We start from the raw sequence: 11,067 nt of genomic DNA, 5'->3' as shown, positions 1-11,067 counted from the left end.
GCCACAAAATGAATATTGAAGACAATGCGATATAAAACACAATAAGATGCTTTTATTACCAATTTCATAGTTATATACATTCATCCAAACAAAACATGCAGTACTAATCTTTTGTACTACTCAAGTACAGTCAGCAGTATAAAATAGTATAAAACAGCAATCAACCAAACCCTCCTCTGTACCAACAAGCCAATTGATTGTTTCCTATTTAGATCTTTGTTCAATTCACCACTAAGTACACAGTCTAAATGTAAAGCTTCTATCCCAAAGTGAAAGTAATGTGAAAGAATGTTCTATGATTATTACAAACTGTTAGTTAGAGAATAAATAGTTTCACTGAATTGTTTTGGTACAATGTATGTCTATTCTGCTACAGGACAGCTGGAAAAGCAGACAGATGATGATAATATTGAATAAGAGGCACAAATGAAATGCCTATAGTAGAGGAGTATGATGTTACAAGACACATTTTCCGAGGTACAATGTGTGGAGATAGTGGGCATGAATATGTGATTTGAGAGGTCATGTTAATCTTTACAAAATATATACATGTACAAGATATTCAACTGATGAAAATGTCTTGTTTTTGAGTGTGAGGTAACATATATCAACCCAAATGTTGAAATATAGTGTAACTACTTACTTCTAGCTGCTACCTTGTTTGTAGGTACATGTAGTACATTTGGTTGGCAAGAAAACAACTGAGAACAGGCTGTTTTTTTCAACTTGATATAAAATACTATCCTATTCTTTTATTCTAAACACTTCATGTTCATATCAAAAATAAAAGAATCACTTTCTTCTCTGGTCACACCAATACATTTCTTTGGTTCTTGAAACTTTTATAATCATAAAATTACACCATATTAGAATATCAAAATTGAGCCAGGAGAAAAAGTCTGCCATATATAGAATTAAACGTTCTTAATCTTATAGTGTGTTGAACATCCATATGTTACCTTTTTGCTTTTCAATTTGCCTTTTTGGCTCATTTCTGAATGTATCAAAAATCCAAGTGACTAGATTGGTGTGACCTAAAATACATTCAAATCAACTGTTTCATACACAGCATTATGTATTTCACAAGTTTCAAACTCTATCTTTAACAACATCAGAGCACGCTCTTGTTGGGCTGGTAACCGTAGTCCACTTCTGCAGGAAGATCGTGAAGGTTTCGTACGACAGTCTGAGGAGGGTTGGAGGCACCGGCGGACTCCAGGCGCATGGACCGCCGTACAGGGGACATCACCACATCTGTACCCATGTAGTCTCTGTGGTGGACACGGTTTTGTTAGTACCAGTTGATATATATCTTTAAAAGTGAATCTACGCATCTAAAACTGACAGACACACTTTAGTAGGGGTAGTACCCATGTAGTCTCTGACAGGTCGGAGGAAGGCACAATTTTTCTCACCCTATAAACATTTGATTTTAGAAAAACACGAAAAATTTGGAATGTCAAATTCATGAATGTGCTGTCATGATGATGGCGTGTGTGGACCAAAATCATTTTAGATCTTCCTACAACATTACAAACTTTACAAGTTGTAGTTTCCGACTTATTCGGTACAACATTTATACTTGTGTACAACTCCCTATTCTTAGGATGCACAACAGAATGAAAATACATGGCAGGCAAACTTGGCTATACTCTACCTCATTTTCTTGGAGGGGGTGATGGCAGCAAATCTAACAGCTGTGCCTGCTGTTTCCTCATCTTCACTGCTGCTTTGCTTTTTCACTAAACAGAAGAAGAAATAGAAATCAAACAATTATCAATCCATACAGAAAATCAAATCAATAATAAAGATCAGAAATTGTAAAAAAACTGATCCTTTGACTGGTTCAGTCATATTGGTGTATCATGTATGATGTTGTTTGGCAAGCACTCATTGGTGGCTGTTAGTTCAAACTGGCTGATTCCTGATTGGTGGATGATGATGTTTGGTGATCACTGATTGGTGGACCTCAGCTCACACTCACCTCTGATTGGTGGATCGGGAGAGAAGCCCATGAGGTTGATGGTTGGGTCCTCCTCCTCCTCGTCAGAGCTGAGGCTGGACCGGTACGTCCTGACTCCGCCCTCTGTACCCATGATGGGGTTCTGGTCGGGAGGAGTGAAGCCAAGGTCCATCGTGTCCTGTGCAGAGAAAAAAAAAAGAGTCAGAAAAACAATTCTGGTCAGTCTGAAATCTCTCACAGATTCTTTGTTGAACATTTTTACAAATGTTATTTCTTATCCCTTTCAATCCAAACAGAAGGTGGGTATGGTGCCAGGTTGGATGCAAGTTGCAAGTCAAAACTTTTCTTCCAACCCAAAAGCTTATTAATATTCTCTCCTAGAGCTTCAGAAATATAGATTGTACCTGGCAGCTCCCTTTTTAACTGCATATGCAGGTGGCATTTCCAGCCCTGAGACACAAAGACAGATTATTTTGTGTGTTGTACCTGGTTCATGCTCAGCCCTGCCAGCAGTGTGGCGGGTGTGGCACAGGCTAGTTTGTTGTCTGACACTGAGGTGAGAGGAGAGAACACGGCACCGGCTGTCGACGGTCTGGACTTGAACAGGTTTGGAGCTGGAGGGGAGAGACAGAAGATACTAGTAGTTAAAGACATGTTTCAAGAACTGTGGGCATCACTTAGTATCCTTTGGTCCCAATTGCTCAGAATATTAACTTTATCAGACACAATATCTGCTAGCTACATTGCTTCTTTGAAACTAAATCATGTATCACTATAGAAATACAGCAATACTGGTAAGAGACCAAAGCATCACCTTCAAATGTGAAACATGACTGTTACTAGTACATGAAGTAACATTTTGAAATGTAAGGCACTTAAAACTTTGAAGATGACTTTCCAAACATCATGACTTTAAAGTTTTACATAGTTCTGCATCATTCGCTGAGCTAACCTGAAACCAAAACGTTTAACAGAAGACATACCAGGAGTCTTGGGAAGAGGTTTTGCGAGACATCCTTCCTCCGGCGGAGACACAAAGTTGACCACGCTCCTTCTGGCCACTCTCCTGGCCGGCGTCTTGACCTTGGGATGACCTTCCTGGTCAAACATGGAGGCCAGGCTGCGCTTCATGGGGCTGTGCATCTCCGTGTCAGAGGAGTTGGGGAGTTCCGTGTCCATCGGCTCCGGGGCGTCCGGGCTGCTGTCGTCGGCAGTGGAGGTCGACGGGCGCAGGAACATGCTGAAGGACTGCTTCCTGTCCTGGAGGGAAGAAACAAAATAAAAACATCATTAACATGGAAGGGAAAGTAAACTTATCCTGAGCAAGTTTACCTTCTGTTGGCCATAACAGGAAATGTCATGTACACAGTATTCACAGTGTATTCACAGGGAATATACACAGGTTTATCATAAAATGTTGTAAAGGTTTTGGGTACAAATTGTCCGAAATTCTTTATTTTACAACCTTTACTTTACAGATGTTGTCCGCCAACTAACCTCTCCTTGCTCTGGCATTTCTGTTTCTATAGCAACGACCCCGTGTTCAACAAACTCTTCTGAGGCGACATTCTCCTTGAACTCTGACGGGCTGTGCAGCTTCACTGGCGTCCCGATCACCACCAGTCCCTTGGTTTCCATGGAAACTTCATCTTCCGTGACCTCTGACCCCTCGTCCTCTGAAGGCGGGGTGTGGAGTTTCACTGGCGTCCCGATCACGGCCAGCTCTGGAGTTGCCATGCCAACGGGCGTGTCTTCCGAGATGGGCGCTGCGATTGGCTGAGGGGTGAGTCTGCTGGACCGGCGCAGGCCGGCTGACAGGGGGGTCCTGTCGGTGGTCTCCATGGCAACGGGAGACTGCTTGTTTCCTGTGAGGAATCCCAAATATGCAAATTACTTGACGATGTCCAGTGAAAGCTATCCATAAGTAACATGGTGACCATCTAAGACAATGCCATATAGAGGAAGAATTAACAAATGTGGCACATATACCTCATGTGCTATGTGTATATCACTCACTGACACTAATATTCTAGCTGAGATACCTGGAGTGTGTGTGAGTGCCTGTCATACCTGGAGTGTGTGTGAGTGCCTACCATACCTGGAGTGTGTGTGAGTGCCTACCATACCTGGAGTGTGTGTGAGAGCCTGTCGTACCTGGAGTGTGTGTGAGAGCCTGTCGTACCTGGAGTGTGTGTGAGAGCCTGTCGTACCTGGAGTGTGTGTGAGTGCCTGGATGAGCTGACTGACAGGTTTGGGGTGAGTCGGGAGGACCGTCGGCGAGCCTGGGGGTCCATGGTCCTGGACAGTCTCCTGTCCTCACTCAGACCTTTCAGGGCCTTCAGTGGGGTGCCAGCTGGGGGGACAACATGGAAAAGACACATAAAAATTAACACTACGTTGTAATTTTAAGAAGTAAAAGCTTGCTTGGCCGTTGGGAGAAACAACAATAAGACTTAGTATAAATGTGAACATGCTATCAGCATTAAATTTCATGATCTGCCTTGATAGTTAGCATAGCGTAGGGCTAAATATTGTAGCAAAAAATTAGCACATTAGAAGTTCAACTGCCCCAGTGACCACAATCAAGACAAGGTAAAACTTTGTTCCCAGACAAAAAATTAGCTGTCAAATTTTCAAATGTACTTCTGCAGTCTTTTTCAGCATTTGAGTGACTGACAAAACTAATCTACAATCAAGCCATGCCCTCTGACCTCTGCAGTGGAACTGTGGTGTCTTGGCCGGACTGTCAACCTTGAAGAACCCTCCGTCGAAGGTCACGGTGTCCTCTGTGACCTTGGCCTCCTCCTTCTGTTCCGTCTGCTGCTTGTTGGCCATCATGGCCGCCTTCATGGCTGCCTTAGCCTCAGCCAGCCTCTTCCTGGCCGCCTCTCGGTCCTTGTTGTTCTTAACCGCAGGCTTCTTACCGGGCTTCTGAAGTAGATCACAAGAACAGCATGTTAGTGTGGAGTAGTCCTATGCTGGGTTTCTATAAAAGATTCGCATCCCAGGTACCACACTTTCTACAAACAGATTCAGTCGAACTCTAAGTAATGTACAAAACGTTTTCAAAATTCATAAGCTGCGAGATTTTATTGTGAGCATCCCAAATAAAGGGACAATGTTGTAAGAAAATCCAAAGAACTGTACCTTAACTATCTTCTTCTTGACCTTGACCGGTTTCTTGACCTCCTCTGGCTCCCAGTTCCTGCCCTTCAACTTCTCAAGGTCATCAAACTTCTTATCCACATCCTCAACCTGAAAATACAGAATTAACATTTAACCTAATCTCAAAGCAGACACTAGGGTAAAAGACAACTGCCAAAGGCTTGTCAGAGTATTCTAGCAGTCAGAAAACCTTACAACATCTGCTTGAAAACTTCAGTTGACCCGGAAGTCGATTCCAACTGACCTGGAAGTAGACCATGTCCCAGAAGCCCTGCAGGTCGGTGCAGGTGGTCTCCTTCTCGCCGGTGTTGAACTCACAGTTGTCCACCAGACCGGAGAACTGCTTAAACCGCTGGTCCATCAGCAGCTGCGCCTGACCGATGGTCGTACGGATCTGGCCTTGAACTAGAAAGGATCACAACAGAACAGTTAGGCTAATTTGGAACCTTTCTTGTTATTCATCATAGCATCCTACATCTTTCCTTCTGCTGCTTTACCCCCATTTTCACAGCAACTTTTTGAGTGTTACAGTTTCAGTTTCATTATGACACTCACAATATTATATCAAGAATACAACCTTGCAAAGGAATTTGTACGAGAAAACTACTGGACCTGACTGATGGAAGCAAACTTTATCATCAAAAGACAAGACTGCTAGGAAACACTACAAAGCTACCCTGAGTGCTTAACACTTGTTTATCAAGGCTCCCATATTTCCTCCCTTACAACCCTGATGGCACCCAGACTATGAAAGAGCCCCACAAAGAGACCAACCTTCCTCCGTGAGTCCATCCTCAGTCACTATCTCCTCCCAGGTCCTGCACAGCCCGGTCAGACGCTCCGTCTGAGACACCAGCAGCCGGCGGAAATACGACACATCGTGGGCTTCTGTTGGCAACACAAGGAAAGCAGTTCTATATACAAACTTCCTAAGATTCAAAAGATTTCATTACTTCATTTGCTAAACCAGGTTTCAACTCACAGAGTGGGTACAAAAAAAATCTTGAAGACAAGGAAAGCAACAAAACAAAACTGAACAAGCTTGGCTAATGCTGCTACTAATTTTATACTTAGTAATTATGTTTTTAATGCTATTTGGTGAGGAAGCCCATAATGATACAGAATTCCATTCTATGATAGCTCTACAAAAAAATTGAATAAGAAATACAAAAACATTCCTAGCAGCAACAGCTTTTAAACTTCAGCAGAAACCTCACCTTCCTCCTCAGGCCCCTGCATGATGTCATCAGCAGGCTGGATGAACTGGTTGGCATCTTTCAGAGCTACAGGCAGGACGTCCTCTGTAGCTGCAGCATCAGGACCCTCCTCTGGCAGGGATAGAGTCACCTGCTCCGGGGCATCTGAAGATGCTGGTGCGTCGTGGGATGCTTCGACGACTGGTGCATTGTGGGATGCTTCGACGACTGGTGCATCGTGGGATGCTTCCACGGCTGGTACATTGTGGGATGCTTCCATGGCTGGTGCATCGTGGGATGCTTCCTGCACTGCATCTTGGGAAGCCTCCATCTTCTCGACATCATCTTGAGGGGTCTCAGTAGCAAGTGGCACCTCCTCCTCTGAGACTTGTACCTCCGGCATTGGCTCCTCGAGGAGTGCAACCTGCTCTGCTTCTTCCTTTGGCTTATCTTCTGTAAAAACTGTAAAGAACAAGAAAGATTTAAGGAAAAATACAACAAACTGCAGCAACAAACAATCTTTAAAATTCAACAAACAATCTTTAAAATGTGAGATCTGTCTCCTTGTTGGAAGTGTAGTACCTAATCAGGGTACGAATAAGTCACCATTGGCATCTAACCAATCTGTCTTGAACTAAAATGCAAGCTGTAAACATAGAAGCCAAATAGATTACAAACCTTCAAACACAACTGGCTCCTCATTGGCTGGCTCCTCCACTGCTGGTCCCTCATTGGCCTTCTCCTCTGTTTCCATGGCAATGGGAGCTGGCTCTGGCATGATTGACTGTTCATTGGCTGCATCCTCATTGGTTGGCTCTTCCATTGCCGTGGTGAAAAGAGTTGGCTCCTCATTGGCTGTAGCGTCGGTTGCCATAGCAACAGGTTCTGGCTCCTCATTGGTCTGATTCTCACTAGAAGGCACCTCATTGGCTAGCTGCTCTGTTGCCATGGTGACAGGTTCTGGCTCGTCATTGGTTTGACTTTCATTGGCAGGCCCCTCATTGGCTGGCTGCTCTGTTGCCATGGTGACAGGAGCTGCCCCGCCCTCCTCAGCTTGGGCCAGTTTGCTGGTCCTCCTGGTTCTACGGGTGACGGACTTGGGGGTGGAGTGTCTGATGGAAACGAAAATGACATGATTGTTTTTCACTTTCTATCAAAGATACTCCTGGCTCCTCTGGCCTCACAAATTCTTGTTTCTTTAGACAGAGCATCAACAACAACGATACAGAGCTCACAAACCAGTAACAAAATAAGATTGGACATCACACGTCTTAATTGTTACACATGCAGTTTGAATCATAAGCTAGAATCACCCAGGAAATCTTGATCATTACAGTCAAGTCTATACAGTGGCAGTCTTGCCATAAGGGCAAACCGGCCAATGTGAACACTTTTTGGTGGTCCCTCAATTTTTTCCGTTGACACAAGCATGAAGAATGCTGTCTATAGTAACCACCTGTCCACATAGGCCAGATTTGACTGGTGTCCAGACAGTGTTCACTGTAATTCAACAACCCCATTGCCTTACCTGTTGTTTTTGGACACAAAAGGTGAGTTGAGGAATGACCCTCCCACACCGGACCCCGGGAACAAGAACGCATCAGCTGACCTCGGACTCAGGGGAGTGAAGGAGAAGGAGGGCAGGTGGCTCGGCGCGTGGAACGAGAAATCCGCTGGCGCAAACGACGGGACGGGGTTCGATTCCTGCAAGGGAGAAGTAGCAAGGTTAGTTGGCGCTGTACTCAAAGGAAATTTCCTTCTCAGATTCTTAGAAATTCACATTCTACTTGTGGCAAAACAAGGACATGTGCTTTATGTAATGCAAAATTAACCAAGCAACAGAATAAATTCTCAGTTCACTGATGAAATATAGAAGATGCTGTATGAAATCATATCCCTGAAGCATTATTTTCATGTCTCCCAGAAAAAAGAATAGCAAGGCAGAAAAACACAAGTAAACTGACCTTTGGCTCTCCCCTCTGATTGGACACCGTGGTGACCTTGCTGAGGCTGAAGTCAAAGTTCACAGGTTGAAGGTCATCATCCAGGCCGTCCTCCACAGTCATAAAGCCGGCTGCCTCGCTCTTCGCCCGAGCCCGGGTGACCCTCGGCGGCTCGGCTGGCTCAGTGGCGGTGGACGCACTGGCAGCTCGCTTCTTGACAGGGGCTGGTTTGGGCTCTGGAAAGTCAAAGGCCAGGAGAGGCTGTTTGACCTTCTCTACTATTTTAATTTTTTATGTCATATTTTACAACATGATAGTTCTTTAAAAATAACAGGTATGGCACAGGGCCTGGCAGCAAGGTAAAAAAGTACTGTAGTCACATAGCATTAACGTTAATGCTTCCACTCCACTGGCTTTCCTGTAACCAACCGAAGTCAGGTACCCATTTTACACATGGGTAGATAGAGTACTCCTAGAGGAGAGCTGTGTTAAGTGCCTTTTACAAGGATACATCGTCTAGCCAAAAATGCCATATGAATCGAACGCGTGACAGCTTGACCACTTGACCATACAAAGCCACTATTAACATGCTGTTACCAAAACATCCCCCCAAGGAAACATGTCTCACCCATCTCCTTGGTACTGGTGGCCCTTTTCCTGTTCTGGCGCTGCGGAGCTTCCTTCTTCCCCGCCGCAGAGCCACTCGGAACGCGCTGCCTCGTGTTGCGTTTGGGCGGCTCTGCCTTCTGATTGGCTGATGCAGCTCGTGACCTGGTGACCCGACCAACCGGCGCCTCGGGTTTGGGCTTCGCCTCCGTCCGAGCTGCAAGTCTGGCCGACACCCTCTTGGGGCCAACGGGCTCCTGGAAATTTCAGAAGGGAAGGGATGGTTACAGTTATCTCCCTAAAGAATGGAACAACTGTCCTCAACAACCCAGTACAATCATAGTGATTTACATGAATAGGGTAGCAGCTTTTCTGATACTAGATATTTTTTCATGTTAACAATTTGATCTCCTAAATTTCCTTTTCTGGCAAGACGAACTGATGCAGGTAAAATTTGTCTGGTTTTAGTAATTTTACCTGCACAAAAAATGTATTCGTTTGAAGTTCTGTCCCCATACTACCTATAAACGACATGTTGATTAAAGGCCTTATAGAACACCATGCACAAACACACAGTAGGATAAGATCATGACACAAACCTTAGCCTTCTTCTTGCCGTCCTCTGCGGCAGACCATGTTGGTGTGGGGTCGTACTTGACGTGGCAGACTTTGAAGGTCCTGTTCCTGGCCTTCTCCCGCGCCGCCAGCTTCTGCTTCAGCTCCTTCTCCTGCTTCCACTTCAGCAGCATCTCCCGACGGTCAGGCTTCACCGCTGGATTCACGGCAGGCTTGGGCTGTTGGGCGACTGGGGGGACAGGGAGAGATCTGGTGTTACTCTGTTGGGGCATTGTACTTACTTAGTATCATGGGGCTTAAATCCAGTCTTTATCATTGTATAAATGGTGACAAAAAATTATGCAAAAAATGCTTGTAACTTGATCTACCTAGACAGTATTGGGTATCTATGGATGCAAAGAGAAGTTGACTGGGTTGCTGGGGGGATAGAGGAATATCAGGTGGTGCTCCAGTCCTGGCTTTAGCGGCCCAACTCTACTGGCATGTTAGTTGTTACCTGTCTATTTGCTAAATTGGCCACTCTACTCTTTCCACCATCATGACCATTTTGGCCTGTGTCATTTTGGCCTGTTTTTTAGTTTTCCCTTCTAGTACTGATTCAAGCTTTTTCAAGTCCACCCCTTTCCCTCCACATGGACTGTTCCTTCATCATCATCCGTCGTCCCTGTCGGGCGGGGTGAGTTGCTGTTCCTTACCCTGTTCCTGATGGTCCTGTGACACGTTGAGGTCCACCTCCTTCAGGGGTGACATGTCGTCGATCTTCCTCCGTCCCATCAGGTGCCGATCGCGGATGTTTTTCTGGTCGATGGAGCGTCGGTGCGCCCGGAGCGCTCGCTTGTCGATGCCGCCATCTTTCTGCTTCTTGTACGCGCCGGCGTGGTTTGCCACTCGGGACCGGTCCATTCTCACTGGAGAAACGGGGGAGAGAGATTTGGTTGAAGACATGATTTATTTCACTACCTCAATCTTATGTAGGTACTTCATCATGAAAACACAAGAAGGGCAAGAATGTTTAACCCTCACATAACAGAGAAAATTAACCTTATCCCTGCTACATACCTCCATGCTGCTACTAAGAGAGAATGGGGAGCCAAACTGCAACAACCAGTACTTCAGTGTGCTAAAGTTTAAAAACGGATAGTGTGTATCATATTGTACATCTTAATCAAAAAATGTATTGTGTACTTGCACATATATATAGATTTCATTCATAATTTTGAACATCTACTTAAAAAGTCCCCACTAGTGACTAGCCTACCTTACACTTTATTTTTTTTTTTATGCCTCAATCTTTTGTTTCTATTTTTGATGTGTGTGCCCATGTAAAAAGTTAATTCATTCCTCCATTCACGTTTGTGTTGCAGAGAAATGATTGTCAAGATGGCGAGAAAACAACAGAAGAAAATCACAAAACACGTCACGTCTTTCAAATCTATCATGGCAGACTGAATTTCACCACTCCACTCACCGTTACTTCTCTTCGTCTCTTCTCAAAAAATCAGCTTCAAATCCAAATCTTGGCCTCGACCGGTAGTCTTAGACGCCGGATTTACACCAGTTTCACTAAAATGTCCTAAACTATTGAAATAATCTTAAAATTTTGGACGCATGGGCTCTC

At 44.7% G+C, this 11,067-nt stretch overlaps 1 protein-coding gene across 1 annotated transcript; it reads right to left on the bottom strand.

Moving 5' to 3' along the window:
* Positions 1-32: 32 nt before the first annotated feature.
* LOC109488015 lies at positions 33-9,721 on the bottom strand. Its single transcript, XM_019792157.1, is given in 19 exon segments — positions 33-1,271; positions 1,658-1,742; positions 1,985-2,141; positions 2,450-2,577; positions 2,947-3,223; positions 3,461-3,828; positions 4,174-4,221; positions 4,224-4,316; positions 4,675-4,894; positions 5,111-5,218; positions 5,373-5,533; positions 5,903-6,016; positions 6,346-6,786; positions 7,003-7,291; positions 7,322-7,436; positions 7,853-8,028; positions 8,289-8,503; positions 8,896-9,130; positions 9,473-9,721. Coding segments are annotated over 19 exon segments (3,639 nt in total). The 3' UTR covers positions 33-1,111.
* Between the last annotated feature and the right edge of the window lie 1,346 nt (positions 9,722-11,067).

Source organism: Branchiostoma belcheri, unplaced genomic scaffold (genome assembly GCF_001625305.1).
Source record: "Branchiostoma belcheri isolate BF01 breed outbred unplaced genomic scaffold, Haploidv18h27 scaffold91, whole genome shotgun sequence".
Taxonomy (NCBI): Eukaryota; Metazoa; Chordata; class Leptocardii; order Amphioxiformes; family Branchiostomatidae; genus Branchiostoma; species Branchiostoma belcheri.
Note: the sequence above shows the minus strand (reverse complement) of the source record. Positions and strands in the feature narration are given on the sequence as shown.